This window comes from Eurytemora carolleeae, unplaced genomic scaffold, assembly GCF_000591075.1.
Source record: "Eurytemora carolleeae unplaced genomic scaffold, Eaff_2.0 scaffold371, whole genome shotgun sequence".
NCBI classification, from domain to species: Eukaryota; Metazoa; Arthropoda; class Copepoda; order Calanoida; family Temoridae; genus Eurytemora; species Eurytemora carolleeae.
This window is the reverse complement of record NW_019396355.1, coordinates 188,350-204,784: the sequence shown is the minus strand read 5'-3', so window position 1 is coordinate 204,784 and position 16,435 is coordinate 188,350. Positions and strand designations below refer to the sequence as shown.

The 16,435-nt window shown below is 32.0% G+C and overlaps 1 protein-coding gene across 2 annotated transcripts; it reads left to right on the top strand.

Moving 5' to 3' along the window:
• The first annotated feature begins 1,876 nt into the window (after nt 1-1,876).
• LOC111701594 (uncharacterized) lies at nt 1,877-8,281 on the top strand. 2 transcript variants are annotated; one of them, XM_023472944.1, is made up of 5 exons: nt 1,877-2,142; nt 2,175-2,282; nt 4,255-4,767; nt 5,380-5,480; nt 7,083-8,281. In XM_023472944.1, the coding sequence occupies exons 3-5, from the start codon at nt 4,469-4,471 to the stop codon at nt 7,481-7,483; spliced, it is 801 nt and encodes a 266-aa protein (XP_023328712.1). In that variant the 5' UTR covers nt 1,877-2,142; nt 2,175-2,282; nt 4,255-4,468; the 3' UTR covers nt 7,484-8,281. The 2 variants fall into 2 exon arrangements, with proteins under 2 accessions (XP_023328712.1, XP_023328711.1); XM_023472943.1 differs by having other exon boundaries at nt 1,877-2,282.
• The last annotated feature ends 8,154 nt before the right edge of the window (nt 8,282-16,435 follow it).

Genomic DNA, 16,435 nt, shown 5'->3' with positions numbered 1-16,435 from the left:
GATTTTCAAAATTTTTAAAAATTTAATGACGATCGAATTTTGATAGAGACAAATATTTGAAATTTTGATTTTTCATAAACCTTCCCTGGGGTCCCTAGATGTCCCACAAAAAATTTGGGCCCGATCGGTTCAGCCGTTTTGACGTTTATTGGATACAAACAGACAGACAGACAAACTAACACCAAAACAGACAGACAAGCCAAATTTATATATAGACTATAGTTGATTGATATAAATCTTCTACAAGATCAACCTAAATATTACTTACTATAGTTGATTGATATAAATCTTCTAAAAGATCAACCTAAATATTACTTACTATAGTTGATTGATATAAATCTTCTACAAGATCAACCTAAATATTAATTACTATAGTTGATTGATACATCTTCTACAAGATCCACCTAAATATTACTTACTATAGTTGATTGATATACATCTTCTAAAATATCAACCTAAATATTACTTACTTTAGTTGATTGATTCATCTTCTATAACAATATCAACCTAAATATTACTTACTATAGTTGATTGATACATCTTCTACAATATTAACCTAAATATTACTTACTATAGTTGATTGATACATCTTCTACAATATCAACCTAAATATTACTTACTATAGGCTTTTACATGCCCAGCTCTTTCTATGAACAATTTTAGCTGTAAACACAAAAAACCCCGGTCGTCATAATAATTCGTCCTAAATTTTAGCTGGTTTCTCTGTTTGAATTAATGAATATTCAAAAATTATAAATTTCGACATTTTTTTAGGGTAAAATGTTCAACGCCGACCATGCATCCCTTCTCTGGGGTCATGTGAGTTGGCTCAAAAATTTCAGGCTCGAACGGTTTAGCGGTTTTGAAGTTTAAGGATACAAACACCCTGACAGACAAGCAGAGTATATATATGTATATATATATATTAAGACACCAAGTTGTCAGTAAATATACAACAAATATGTCTGTAAAATCCATATATATATATATATTGTTGATGAATATGTATATTATATATGTCAGTTTAAAAATATACAATAACACTCCCTAGAATACAGTATACAGGGGGAGTATGAATATATGAACAACTTAATAAAAGGTATAATTATACAAGGTGTCTTAAAACCTTAAAAAACACCTAGCTAAAAATGTCATGGTTCTGTTCTAAAGAGTGAAACTGAACTTTTACTAAATTGTTTCTAAGGTTGTATCATAAAATTTAATAATAATAATTTTAAAAAAACTTTCTAAGCCAGCTCATCATACACACTATCACACCCAAATAAAAACATCCAAGGCGTTAAATAAGTTAAATCAAAATAGAAAATATTTCCGAATAAAATATCCAGCTTAAATCATCAAAAACATTTAACAGAAGAACCATAATTAAACCATAAATCAAATTGTATTATTCTATTGTATTAATAAATTGTATTTCCGCAGACATTATTAGAATCTATTTTGTATTGATTTTGGTTTAAATAGTCAAATTATCTTTACAGAAACATCCGATAGATTTTATGCTTGTATCAAATGGTTCATACTTTTATTTTCTATCTTTAAAAGCAAAGGAGAAATTAACAGAATTAAACACTTTTCGATCAGAATAAGATTCAAGGGTCACGTTGTAAATCAGGTTTTGCCATCTTTGCATGGAAGGTCACTTGAAATTACGCTTACAGTCCCTTTAGTAACATGTTTTAGCTTTTGTAAACACTTCCTTTAAACGTGAAATTACTGCCTTCTTGTTGAAAAAATGTACTAAATGTTTGCTCCAAATTTACCATTCCTGTGCAGTGTACACTGTAATAATGATCTTATTTTGTTTGATTAACCCTTGAGTAACCCTTTATGTTTTGCATACTGTCGACACGTTCTTAACTATTCTATATTATATATATATGTAATATATGTAGACCACTCAGTATTGAGCTCATCCTATACATACTGTCTATGATATATACCACCCTGAGCAATCAGTTCTTTCTTAACCTCTCACCAACACGGAGCACGCATAGTTCAGACCTCAACCTTGCTCCGTGTGTATCGTGAAACCAGGGCAGATTGAACAGTTTTTTTTTTAAATCCATCCTGCACAATATCCTCGTAGGTTCGAATCCGTCCTGCACAATATTCTCGTAGGTTCGAATCCGTCCTGCACAATATCCTAGTAGGTTCGAGGATATAAATCCAAATCTCTGCTTAAGTGAGAAAAGAAGCAGCGTAAAATGTTGTGAAATATTCCAAATCGTCCAATTGACGATAAAGTTGTTTTTATCAAGGTAATTTTAATAAAATATTGAGAGAAGGGGAGGGTGGATGCCGAATTTTTTGAATTTGTCGAAGAAAGATTTAAAATTCTAGGATTGGACACCAACATTAATTCTTTGCCTGATCGATTGAGAAGTGTTTAATTCTATACCGTAGTTAATCGGACATGCAACTCTATAAATGGAGAGTCAGTTAAACTCACGAACAGTCCCTTTTATCCCCAATTATCCCATTACTAATTTAAAACAAACATCTTTAAAATTGTATTCAAATTATTTACTAACAAAACCTTTTAATTAAATGTGAACAATTATTAAATTAATTTTACTTGATGATGTTAAAGACAAGATATTTACGTGCATATTTAACTCAAAACATATTTAGATTTCATATTATTCTTGTCAACTTCATGCTTCGATAGTGGAGATATTGTCGTTTTCTAAACAATATGGGACAATGCAAGGGTGTAATGCTAGGAAAGTTTATTGCAGTCGCGTATACTTTGCGTACATATTTAAACCAGTTCTCTTTGGGCGGAATTTGTAAACAAGAATAGATGCATCAGTGTTCGTTTAGTATCCGAAGAGGTTAAAAGCATTAAGTTTGATAATTTTGATAATTCACATAATAGTTTCCTATGACCAGAATATTTCATTGATTTTTTTATGTGAAAGATGGATCCCATGTCAGGCTGTAACATCCGTCTTGTGTTTACATAACCGCCCAGGGACAGTACACTGCAGTACAACAGATGCGTACACTTCTGAAATAACTGTCCTTGCATTACATCCTTGGGACAATGCTAGGTCATTTTAGCTTGCTATATATTTACAACGCGGGTTATATAAGATGGACATATATTTCAAACCCATTTCTGAAATTTGTTTTTGGAATTCTGTAATTTAAGGGCCATATTCTTTTGGTCGGTTTAAGTATTATATTGTTAAAAATCGAAGACGATTTTCAATTCTTCTTTTAATTTCTACGTTTATTATTTTTATAATAATTCACTTCATAAAACACAACAACAAACTGTCTTTCAAACACATTTTGAAGTGGGGGTCGTTTCCAAAAAAAAATACGGGGCATTGGACACATTAAGCTCAACATAGGAAAATATTTTAATGCTGGTTAAAATGAGCATTGACTAATGACCGGCCATGCCTCATCTACATCTATTTATTGTACATCCAAGAACTAAAGAGGCTTTGGAATTGAGTCTTTGTCACAAACTCTGATTTTCTATAAATTCCTATACCTCTGCAACCCAATGACCTTAGATATTTCAAACTATGAATTCTTTTGCATTATATCAAATTATCTTAGTTTGAAATATCAAAAGTCTAGAACATCATGTTCCTTAGATATAGGGATTAGAAAATTTGAGTTTGTGGCAAAGACTCAATTCCTTTCTTTTTTTTTCTTCAAGAGTTCATTAGCTCCCTCAGTTATGAATACGCCTCAAAACCACCTCACCGGGTGCTGGATTTGTATTACAATTACAAACCAAACGTTGGTTTACTGCATTATGATAAATCTAAAATTAAATTCTGTCTACAGCTATTTTCTTTTTATGTTTGATTGTGCAATTAAGAAAAACTTGTATAAATGTTTAGAATTTAGTTTTTTGTATATATGAAACAAAGAAAATAACACATTTTGTAAAAAACGATTCAGATTTCAGAGGAAGACTTTTTTTAATTTAAATTAAAAATTATTAGCTAAAGAAAATTGTGTTAAATATCCATTTATCAAAATTTTTTAATTCCTCAAAAGTTTTATTTTATAAAAACCGTAACTAATATTTGTTGTATGAGAACTAAGTATAGAATATATTTTGGTTTATTATTAATTAACGAATACCTCCTTCCATTTTTTCACAAACACTAACGGATGTATTAGATGTCGTCGTTATTTTCCAATTTATTCTAAGTACCACTGTGTATGATTTAACCCCTATGTTTAATGAAACTCTGTGTATAGGTTGAGCTGATATCTATGCAAATATAAAGATGAAAGCGCCCCCGCTACACGCCTGGTTCTAATTTCTACAAGTTCTCCGGACTAATTAGAACATGTCGGATCAAGATCTGATAGTTTCTCAGGTTCCTCTCATCAAACTCCTCCAGTCTAGAACTAAACCAAGGATGTAGAATGGAGGATAGCTGTGTTCTCCAGCCTGGAGTCTGTACCAAGGATGGAGAAGGATGAGAAGAGGTTTATCTCCATCCTCGTCCTAGCTCTCCTTCTCCTTCTCATCCCTGGAGCTGAATGTAGGATCATCGAGGTGACCTGGAGTAGATCCAACCCTCTCCTCCGACTTCCTCATCCTGTCCGGGTCAATGAAGACCACGGGGGTGGGGGAGTGAGTGAAGGGGTTCTAGGATACGATCAAGCACATTTCATTTGTCCTGAGAACGATAGTTCAGAGTTTTCTGTGTTTTCTGTGCCTATAGATGAATATAATGCTTGTGCTCTACTTAAACCAAAATCAAGGTACATGTATCCTGTTCATTTTAAGAATCTATTTTTCCTAATTTTCTCCATATATCTTTGCAACGTCGTTGAGCTTCGATATGTCAAACTATTAATTCGTCTAAGTTAAATATGTCAAAGTTTAACATATAAAAGAAGTAAACCATTAAGTTGCAAAGATAAAAGGATTTTAAAAGTAAAGTTTGAGGCGACTTATTACTTATTTTATTATCCTTAACAGTGATAGCAAACCGGTTTTATTGTGTGTAATTATTGAGGTTGCAAACACAGTGATTAAAGGCTGCAAGATCTCGCGCCAAAAAAATTAGATTCGAATTTAAATAAATTCGAAAAGTGCTTTTAAATTCTAAAATGTACATGTTCATGTACAGTTCGGGCCTTATCCAGCAAGCTTTTTATCACAATGTTCCAATTACACATAAACCCAGGAGGAATATATCCCTTGGTCGGAACCCAGCAGGAATATATCTCTTGATTAGAACCCAGCAGGAATATATCCCTTGGTCGGAACCCAGCAGGAATATATCCCTTGGTCGGAATATATCACGCAAAAATGTCGACCTCTGAACCTGTTTAGCTTTTATATCTCTTGATTTTTGTTTATTTGTCTAGGTATAAGAAAGTATGTGAGTGTTCTCCAGGTTCTCCAGGTACTCCTGGAGTACTACAGTATCCGATCATTATTTCATTCAGACAATTCTCTCCTTTACCAGGTTAAAAATTTTCTTCTTCTTTCCTTATTTTCCTTGATAAGATTCGCCTCCGTTTCCTTTCTTTCTCTTCTTATTTGCTCCTTAAAGTTTAAGTATTTTTTTCATCTCTATTTTCTCTTTATTTTTAGCAGACTCTTTTTTTCTTTTTTTGCTTATTTTTTTCACTCTTTCATCTTTTTGTTTTAATATTTTTTGGCAAACAGTTTTTTTTATTTTCTCTTACTCTTTTTACTCCTTCTCACTGAAAGTCAGATTTTCTGTTGAAAATCATTTTATTTCCTATTTCGACATTATTTAGCCTCTTTCTTTTTATAATTCTCTTTTTTTACTATTTTTCTTTTTATCCCTGTCCTTACATACAATCTTCTTTTTTTCTTCTTTTTACACAGCATTTTTCTTCTTTAAAGCTTTTTCTTCTTCTCCTAATATTTTGTTTAAAAGAGTTTATTNTTCTCCATCCCATTCTTTTTAACCTTGTTCTTTCCTCGTATTCTTCCTTTCTTTTCTCCATCTCATTCTTTTTATCCTTGTCCTTTCCTCGTATTCTTCCTTTCTTTTTCTCCATCTCATTCTTTTTATCCTTGCCCTTTTCTCGTATTCTTCCTTTCTTTTCTCCATCTCATTCTTTTTATCCTTGTCCTTTCCTTGTATTCTTCCTTTCTTTTCTCCATCTCATTCTTTTATCCTTGTCCTTTCCTCGTATTCTTCCTTTCTTGTTTCCATCTCATTCTTGTATCCTTGTCTTTTCCTCGTATTCTCCCTTTCTTTTCTCTATCCCATTCTATTTATCCTTGTTCTTTCCTTGATTCTTCCTTTCTTTTCTCCATCTCATTCTTTTTATCCTTGTCCTTTCCTTGAATTCTTCCTTTCTTTTCTCCATCTCATTCTATTTATCCTTGTCCTTTCCTTGTATTCTTCCTTTCTTTTCTCCATCTCATTCTATTTATCCTTGTCCTTTCCTTGTATTCTTTCTTTCTTTTCTCCATCTCATTCTATTTATCCTTGTCCTTTCCTCGTATTCTTCCTTTCTTGTTTCCATCTCATTCTTTTTATCCTGGTCCTTTCCTTGTATTCTTCCTTTCTTTTCTCCATCTCATTTTTTTGTCCTTTTCCTTTCCTCGTATTCATCCTTTCTTTTCTCCATCTCATTTTTTTTTGTCCTTTTCTATGCATTAATCTCTTTTTATTTATTACTTCTTTTCAAGGTCATTCCCAGCGTTCTCCTACGTTAATTCTATCATTTCTCACAATTATGTTCCTATTTTCTAAACTTAAAGTTACTGTAAACAGGATTTCAAGTTAACCTCAATCTTTCGTATGTGTCCGATTCCCACACCCGATTCTTACACATAGATAGCTGTTAAATTCTAACAATTTCCTTTCTTTGTCTTGGGACACAAAAAATCATTTTTCACAATTGGAAAAAATCAGTTTTAGGATGAAAACTCAGTTATATCTTAACGAAGGTTTATAAGGTATCCTAGTGAATTGGGCCTTCAACTTGAAAGTACGTTTACATGGTTCATTTTCCTAATCCTTTTAAAGTAATGTCATTTTTTTCTTTTTCATCTTCCTAATATGAACACTCTTTAATTTTTTCAGGTGGGTTAGAATTCAATCCAGGAGAAACTTATTATTTTCTTTCCGTCCCTGAGACTCCTGAACCTAGTCAATGTCCTGCCAGGATCTCCTTCCTTATCTCTCAACCTGAGGCCCTGAGCAGGGTTAATAAACCCCGAACCCCTCTCCAGGATCCCAACCTATTAGAGGAACTATCCTTTACGGACCCGATCAACTCCGATGGAAGTTTTCTTGACTCCAGACCTAGTTTATTAACACAGGAGCGTGCTAAACCAAAGAGAAGAGCAAACCTGTCAACTGAACCTAACTCGGATTGGTTTAGTGAGACTGAACCAGGTTCAAGTTCAAGCACTAAATTATTTAGTGCTTGTCAGTTAGCCCTAACTCTAGGAGTAATGAGACTAAATCAGATCCACTTCTAAGTTTTAGGACAAAGGATAACTTTATCAACACTTAAGCAGTTAGTTATAGCTCTGATTAATGAACCCAAATCATATCTCATGAAACTGAACAAAGATCATATCTGAACAGTTAGACCTTACTCTAGGAGTAATGAAACTGAACCAAGATCATATCTGAGCAGTTAGTCCTAACTGTAGGAGTAATGAAACTGAACCAAGATTATATCTGAGCAGTTTGTTCTAACTCTAGGAGTAATGAAACTGAACAAAGATCATATCTGAGCAGTTAGTCCTAACTCGAGGAGTAATGAATCTAAACAAAGATTATATCTGAGCAGTTAGTCCTGACTCGAGGAGTAATGAATCTAAACAAAGATCATATCTGAGCAGTTAGTCCTAACTCTAGGAGTAATGAAACTAAACAAAGATCATATCTGAGCAGTTAGTCCTAACTCGAGGAGTAATGAATCTAAACAAAGATCATATCTGAGCAGTTAGTCCAAATTTTAGGAGTGTTGAACCTGAAACAGGTCCAAATTAGATGAAAACTTAAAGGCTTTTACACTAAGCTAAAAAGATATAAAAGGAATTGAGTCTTTGATACAAACTCAAAATTCCAAATTTTAAAATTTCAGATGAAGAAGTTCTGCCAAAAAATTGCTTTAAAGAAATATTGAGCTCTGACTGACTGACTGGGCTTACAGAGGTGCCATAAATTGTAAAGGTTTATTTTATGTATCAATGTATTAATTGCCATAAATGAACAATGTGCCATATTCCATAAACTTACTATTTGAATATATTTATAAATGCATGAAATATCAACGAAAACAAAAGATTACTGTATTATTTTCTCTCTCTATATATACAGGGTTACCCACAAAGTATTAGACTTCAGAGGTGTTAATATAAAACTACCTTAGAACTTGACACTATATACCTGTAAATATATATCCATATATACAGCTTACATATACTGTATATATGTCTATATATACAGTATATACAGTTTATGTACTTTTATATATACTGTATATATACACATATATACAGTTTATGTATTTATACATATACTGTACATATACACATACATACAGTTTATGTATTTATACATATACAATATATATACACATATATACAGTTTATGTATTTATACATATAGTGTATATATACATATATACAGCTTATGTATTTATACATATACTGTATATATATCCATATATATAGTATGTTTGCACCTAATGAAAACAAAAACTATATCAATCTTTTCCTCCATCAACATATGTAGATTAAAATTCAGAAGCACATTTGCGCGCACGGAAATAAAGTGCGCGTTGGTGAACTCCTGGGGTGTATTAACATAGGGTGTGTGTGCACGTTTGTCAGAGTTTTCTTAAAGTTTGAAAATATTTAAGAAATTATTTAAATCTATAGTTCTATAGTGTGGCGGAGAGTCTGCTAGCACAGTATATTTAAAACTATGCATCAGCATATCTAGTTCAAATACCGGGTTGGCAATATAGTTCTATAGTGTGGCGGAGAGTCTGCTAGCAAAGTATATTTAAAACCATGCATATCTAGTTTAAATACAGGGGTGGCAATATAGTTCTATTGTGCGGCGGAGAGTCTGTTAGCAAAGTATATTCAATACAGGGTTGGCAATATAGTTATATATTGCGGCGGAGAGACTGCTAGCAAAGTATATTCAAAACCATGCATATCTAGTTCAAATACAGGGTTGGCAATATAGTATTAAAATGCGCCGGAGAGTCTGCTAGCAAAGTATATTCAAAACTATGCATCAGCATATCTAGTTCAAATACAGGGTCGGCAATATAGTTCTATAGTGTGGTGGAGAGTCTGCTAGCAAAGTATATTCAAAACTATGCATATCTAGTTCAAATACAGGGTTGGCAATATAGTTCTATAGTGTGGCGGAGAGTCTGCTAGCAAAGTATATTCAAATCTATGCATCAACATATCTAGTTCAAATACAGGGTTGGCAATATAGTTCTATAGTGTGGCGGAGAGTCTGCTAGCAAAGTATATTTAAAACTATGCATCAGCATATCTAGTTCAAATACAGGGTTGGCAATAGAGTCTGCTAGCAAAGTATATTTAAAACTTTGCATCAGCATATCTAGTTCAAATACAGGGTTGGCAATACAGTTCTATAGTGTGGTGGAGAGTCTGCTAGCAAAGTATATTTAAAACTATGCATCAGCATATCTAGTTCAAATACAGGGTTGGCAATATAGTTCTATAGTGTGGCGGAGAGTCTGCTAGCAAAGTATATTTAAAACTATGCACCAGCATATCTAGTTCAAATACAGGGTTGGCAATAAATGCTGCAGAGACTTTAGAGATGACTGTACTGGAAAAAATCTTGGATGATCAGGTTGTCACATTACAAGAAATCATCAGATATCATCATTTTTCTAACTGAAATTTGATAATATTTAACTGTGGTTTCTCTTGCGGATTTATAATGCAGAGAAAAATTGATATCATTTATCAAATCAAATCAAATCAAATCAAATCAAATCAAATCAAATCAAATCAAATCAAATCAAATCAAATTAAATAAATATTTTTGTCTCAAGCTTTAGAAAACATTAAAAACGATATAGCTTAATTACTGTTACTAAGATAAAAAGAAAATGAGTCTACAAACTCAAATTTTCTAATCCCTATATCTTTGCAACACAAAGTCGAACCTTTGATATTTCAAACTTTTGACTATATGATCTAACAGAGCTGAAAACTTTAGAATGAGATATCCTTAATCCCGATTACTTAATCTGAGTATCTAATGAACCACTTTTGATTTTCTTCTTAAACCGTTCTTTCTTGGATATAGTAGAGAAAAATCAAAAAACCGGTTTTTTTAAATCTAAAGAGTCCCTCCCGTTTCTTTATATAATATTAAATGGCGCGCAAAATTTCAAATTTATCGGCTTCATATACGCGACTCTGATTGGTTGAATTTTATACACTTTTCAGGTTACCAGTACAAGGTTAGGTTAGTCTTGATATTTAGAAAAAGAGAGGATCAAGCATTAATCTCAATATCCACCATTCTGAAGTATCCATCTTAGAATACATAATACATAATATACATAAGGTCGATAATGTTATTGGGTTGCAAAGATACAGACTTATTATTAAATTTGAGTTAGTGGCAAAGACTTAATTTTTATTTTAATGGGTAACTTTATGAATAGACTCCTGAAATTCAAATGCAAGTACATGTCAAATAACACCAACAATCTGAATCGAGTTTGACATTTTTTACGCCTCTGCAAACGGAAAATGAAAAAATATATTCCAATATTGAAATGTATCGCTGGAATCTAAGACCTATCAGTATGGAAATTGCTCTTTTTTGGTCTATCTAAAAGTAGAGTAAATATATTAGACCCGTGTGTGGATTATGCATATGCATACTTTATATAAATCTATTTTCCACCGTCAATGATTATAAATGATGAAATGATGAATAATTGATGATTTATATTCAACAATCATAGAGATGAGACACCTACACTTCATTCACCGACAAACAGACGGATAGACATAAAGATATATAGATAGACAAACAGACAGATAGACATAAAGATATATAGATAGGCAAAAAGACGGATAGACATAAAGAAAGATATATAGAGAGAAAACAGACATCAGAGACACAGATAGAAAGACAGATATGGAGCTAATATAGCTACAAAAAGGAATACAGATGATGATATTGATAGAGATTTAGACATTTAGAAAAAAAAAATATGCAGAACATATAGACATAAAGATATATAGATAGAAAAACAGACATAAGAGACATAGAGATTTAGACATTTAGATAAACAGATATACTAACAGACAGATAGACAAAGTGACAGATAGATAGATATACAGTTGACAGATAGACAAATATACAGATAGACAGATAGACAGATATACAGATAGACTGTATAGATAGACAGATTAATAGATAGATAGATAGTCAGCCAGATAGACAGATAGATAGATAGACATATAGACAGAAGGATAGATAGTTAAATAGAAAGATAAACAGATAGACAGATGGATAGATAGACCGATAGACTGATAGACTGATCGACAGATAGTCATCAAGTAAGTTAGATAGCCAGCTGAAAGAAAATAGAGAGAAACGGAGATATAATTTGAATATATGTATCTACCCATCGATCTAGATCAAGAAAATGAATGAATACAAGATACTGCTGTGAATAGTTTTGTCACTCTTGAAAATCAAATCAGACCCTTTAAATATTTCCAAGGTTAGACAATTAATATTTAATTCAGCTGTTGCAGGATTGGAAATTTGCAACTATTTAATTAGTTTTTATGCTTAGTATTAGATATTAGACCGGAACTAAACTAGATGTTAGACCGGAACTAAATTGTAAAATGTAATTTCAATGTTTTTGCTCCAGGTTTCTGCTCATTCATGTTAAATAAAATATTTCTAATTGTCATTACTTTATTGTAACCAGTGAAAACTTTGAAGTAGGAAGCAGACTTTTAAACTCAAGTTAAGACTTTAAATAGTCCAATGAGCGTTAGCCACAGCTATTGAGCAATGTAACCAGACCCATTTTACTTAATTAGTGATTTAATAACTCACTAGTCTATTAAGATATTTATATTGTAACTTAGTTAAGTTACTGTTTACAGATGAATTATTTGTATATTTTGAAGAGGAGAATACATTTAAATCTCCCAGGCCAAAACTGACAAAAATTTTGAGAAATATCTCAATTTGAACCAAAACTCGTTTCGTTTCTGATTGTTTTACCAAAACAGGAAATAAAATGCGTAATTGATCCATGTAACTGCGTAAGCGTAACAAGGTAACGAAACAACCCATCTATCCGCTATGCTAGATTAAAGAGGGGTTGAGTATGTAACCCCCCCCATCTATCATCTCAGCGCACGATTCTATTCGTTGCATATAGAACTTAACCCTATGTCAGGGAGTTCCAATGTACATGAGAAGTTAATACCTTTTTGGATTTATCAGAAAGTGAGTGTTTTGAAAAAAATACAATTTTCTAGCAAAAATTACCGTTTTTATTTATTTTAGAACAGATTTATTTATGTAAAAAATTATATAAATAATCTTAAATCAAATGAAAATCAAATGTAATAATCATTCAAATAAAGTTATATTTAGTCAAAACAGGAAATTGATACGGCGTACTTTTATAATAAATACATCTAGTTTTATATTTTGATTTATTATGAATTATAGTTTTCAAATGCTAACTTACTTCATTTTCGTGGATTTCGAAAATTGCTATTAATCAAGAAGTCGTCTTCTTTATTAAACTCCATGAAAATATTGACGAGTAAGGAATAAATCAATGAATCAATCTGCACGACATTAAAAAACAATGATAAAGACGACATTTTCGCCGGATAATTTAAAAATCTAATATTTACATGGACACACTGTATCAATAGAAGATTTCTATCCTCGCTTATTATAATACGGCACGAGGCGGGGATATTATCTTTCCTATTCTTACACAAATGTCTAATTATTTTAAAATATGAAATCTTTTCGCCATATTTTCCAACATATACTGTCACGGAAAGTATTCAAGAATAGTCTTAAAACTAAAAAATTCCGACATGGCTGGCACATACGCCTCAATCCTAGTCTAATCAAATCATAAGGAAACGTTAATATAAAAAATACTGGTTCCACTTTGTGACTTCGTAGCTTCTCTAGTTCGTGTTCCCCAAGTATGTAAAAAGCAAGTTATTCACAACTTATTATTTTCTGAAACCCTGTAAAATTATGTTTGAAAACACGTTATATTTCAATCAAACGTAAAAAAAATGAGTCTTTGTCACAACTTAAATTTTTATATCTTAGCAACCTGAAGGTGTAAAGCTTTGAAATTTCAAACTTGTAGTCTCTGCTTGTCTATGTGTTTGTTTGTCCGATCATAACTTGACCGATTGCCTCAAATTTTGATTGGAGAACTCGGGAAAACCACGGGATTGTGCTTAGCTTAGTTTTAAGATGGTCAGTTGTGTGGGTCGACTTTTAAAGCGAAAATTAGTAAAATTGACCTATAGTTCGGGTAAACGGCGGAAGTTACTATGAGTACCATGGGACAACGCTGGGTTCCCAACCTAGTAACTACATAATACATAAGGGTGTATGTATGTATATGTTCATGTATATTGTTTTATATATATATATATATATATGACCCTTTGACTTCATTTTACGGCTTAATATGAGTGCGTACAGAGCGCTTCCTTGTGTCGGGGCCGGATAGTGGACTGTCATGAGTAAAAACAGAATGAAAGGCAAAGAGAATAGAATATATATTAGAGGGGAATTTACTAGAAAAAAGTGTAAAACGGCCATTTTGTTGTACTGTTTCCATACTGCAGGTGTACTTCACATATTTATGCTATATAACCTTTTGGGCCCTGGAATATCATTTTATAGAAAATCTAAAATTAATGTTAAAAGTAAACCAAATTCTGAAATAGGCTGGTTTCATAATTGACCAATGATCATTTCAAATAGACTTTATGCCTTTCACTTTACAAACGATGATTTTCCGTTATAACTATAAATCAAATGATGTTTTTATTAACCTAATTCATTATAAAGTTTATTTATCAGCTTTAAAAAATTCGTAATTGAAATGGATAGTCTAGGGAACATACTGTATTAATGTACTCTACTGCACATAATTTGTGAACATTTACATGATTTGTACACTATGAAAAAATTCATACCGAGAGATTCTTTAAATTCCCCTCTAATATATATTCTAAACTCTGTGCTTAAAGGTTCTCTTTCTTCTAGATTAAATGGGAGTGTTCACTCAGTTGAAAAAGTTTCCCAATTCCAAAATTTTTAGGATTATGAACACATAGCTAATCCCATAAATGAGAGATGTGGGGGTGCTAATAAATAATACTGTCTTTAAAAGTCATTCTCGTGTTGGTAGAGATGGCTCGTCTTTCATTTTTCATCTATTTCGTTCATTTTCTCAGTGCACGATCGTTCAATAAAATCGTTTGTTCAGTAAAATTGTTCTTTCAGAAAAATAAATCGTTGAATAAAATCGTTCGTTAAAAAAAACAATCGTTTTTTTCAAAGTCTTGGAACATTTGTTCGTGCAGTAAAAAAACTAACAAAATCGAACGATTTTAAGAATTCTTTGATTTTGTTTATTCGTTTGTTTCTAAAAATTTTTCTATTTCTCTGAAAAATCCATTTCGTTCGTCCATCGTTCGTTTTTTCTTAACGACACTCTGTTTCACAAAACAATTTGTGTTCGTTCTAAAAAAAGATGTCCATCTCTACGTTTTTGTCAATAATTAAACCATCCATGAAAACTTACGTATTGTATTTTCTTCCTTACTGTATGTTTTAAAACTTAAATTTTGGCATAATATCATCTCCAACTCAAAGAGAAAATGACAGGAAAGTGCTGAAACCAGTTCAAACATATTTTGCGTTTTTAACGTTCCGCATTGTACAATGTACATATTTGTTGTACAATCGTACATACTTGAATTGAAAACATCCTAAGAGTGACCAAAACTTAAGACAGGGTATCGTACTGAAACCCAGTATCGGAACCCGGGTTTCGTGATTGGGTTGGGACAATTTTGTAGAGATAAATTTTCTGGTTCAAAATAGTTTTCATTTTATAATTCTAAAATTGAAATCTACACAATTGTATAAACCCCAAAAAGGAAACTCAGTAGTTTCATTCAACTAAACTCTNTTGATTTAAGAGATTCGAAAAAAATGGAAAATATGAAGAAACTGAAAAAAAAATAATATTACATTACAAAAATATTGCTATTCACAAAAATGACTAACCCCATTCGTGAAACCCGGGTTTTAAAACTGGTTTTCACAACGATACCCTGTCTTAAGTTTTGGGCTCTTGTACATGAGCACTATGTTTATCTGTTTGTATGTATACAAGTATAAATATAATGTATATTGAAGGATGGATGCTTATATTTCTATTGTTTACTATATTCCATCTCCCACCCCGTGAAATATCTATTCACTAATATCTATTATTATGATGATCTATTAAAATATTCCTCTGTGCATAGATTCCCATTGTTCCCCCTCCATCAATTTTTCTATGCAATTTCTCCATCTACTCTTACACCCCCCCCCCTTCGGCCGCCCCCCTCCCTTTTTTCCCTCTGAACCTTACTTTCTCCATTATGCCCCTAAAGTTATAATTTTGATTTCTTTGGATTGACTTAAACCTAGGAAATTCAGAAGTTGATTGAGACCTATATGAGTTCTTTCTGATGTTCCTGTCTCGAGAAATTGGTATAAAACTGTGTGACAAAACTATACCAAAATTTATATATATTTGGTATAAGATTCTAAGTTTTTAAAAGATTATATTTAGCAAATTTTCCCCGGCATTTTTCGTTAACATATTTTGGAGAAAAAATATTTTTGCTTGTAATTGTGATTTTTTTCATATTATATCAAAAAAAGGCCAATTTGTCCCACCCTTAATTATACACTATTTACTTCCACATTTTTGTTCCATTTCAATTCTTTTTACATTAGTTAGGTATTGGATAATATGACCTCCTCCAAAAGAAATTAGTGCAATATTTTATAAAATGAGGTTTTAACCGAACCTTGTAAAATGGATTATATACCATTTACTTCCACATTTTTGTTCGATTTCAAAATATTTTTTTTGCATCATTTAAGTATTGAATAGGTATATTCTCTCCTATTTTCTGCTCTGCTCTTTTTATATTCTATATTCTCTCCTATTTTCTCCTCTTCTCTCTTCTATATTCTCTCCTATCTTCTATTCTGCTCTCTTCTATATTATATATTCTCTCTTATTTTCTCCTCTTCTCTCTTCCATATTCTATATTCTCTCCTTTTTTCTCCCCTGCTATCTCAAAGCTCCCCCCCCC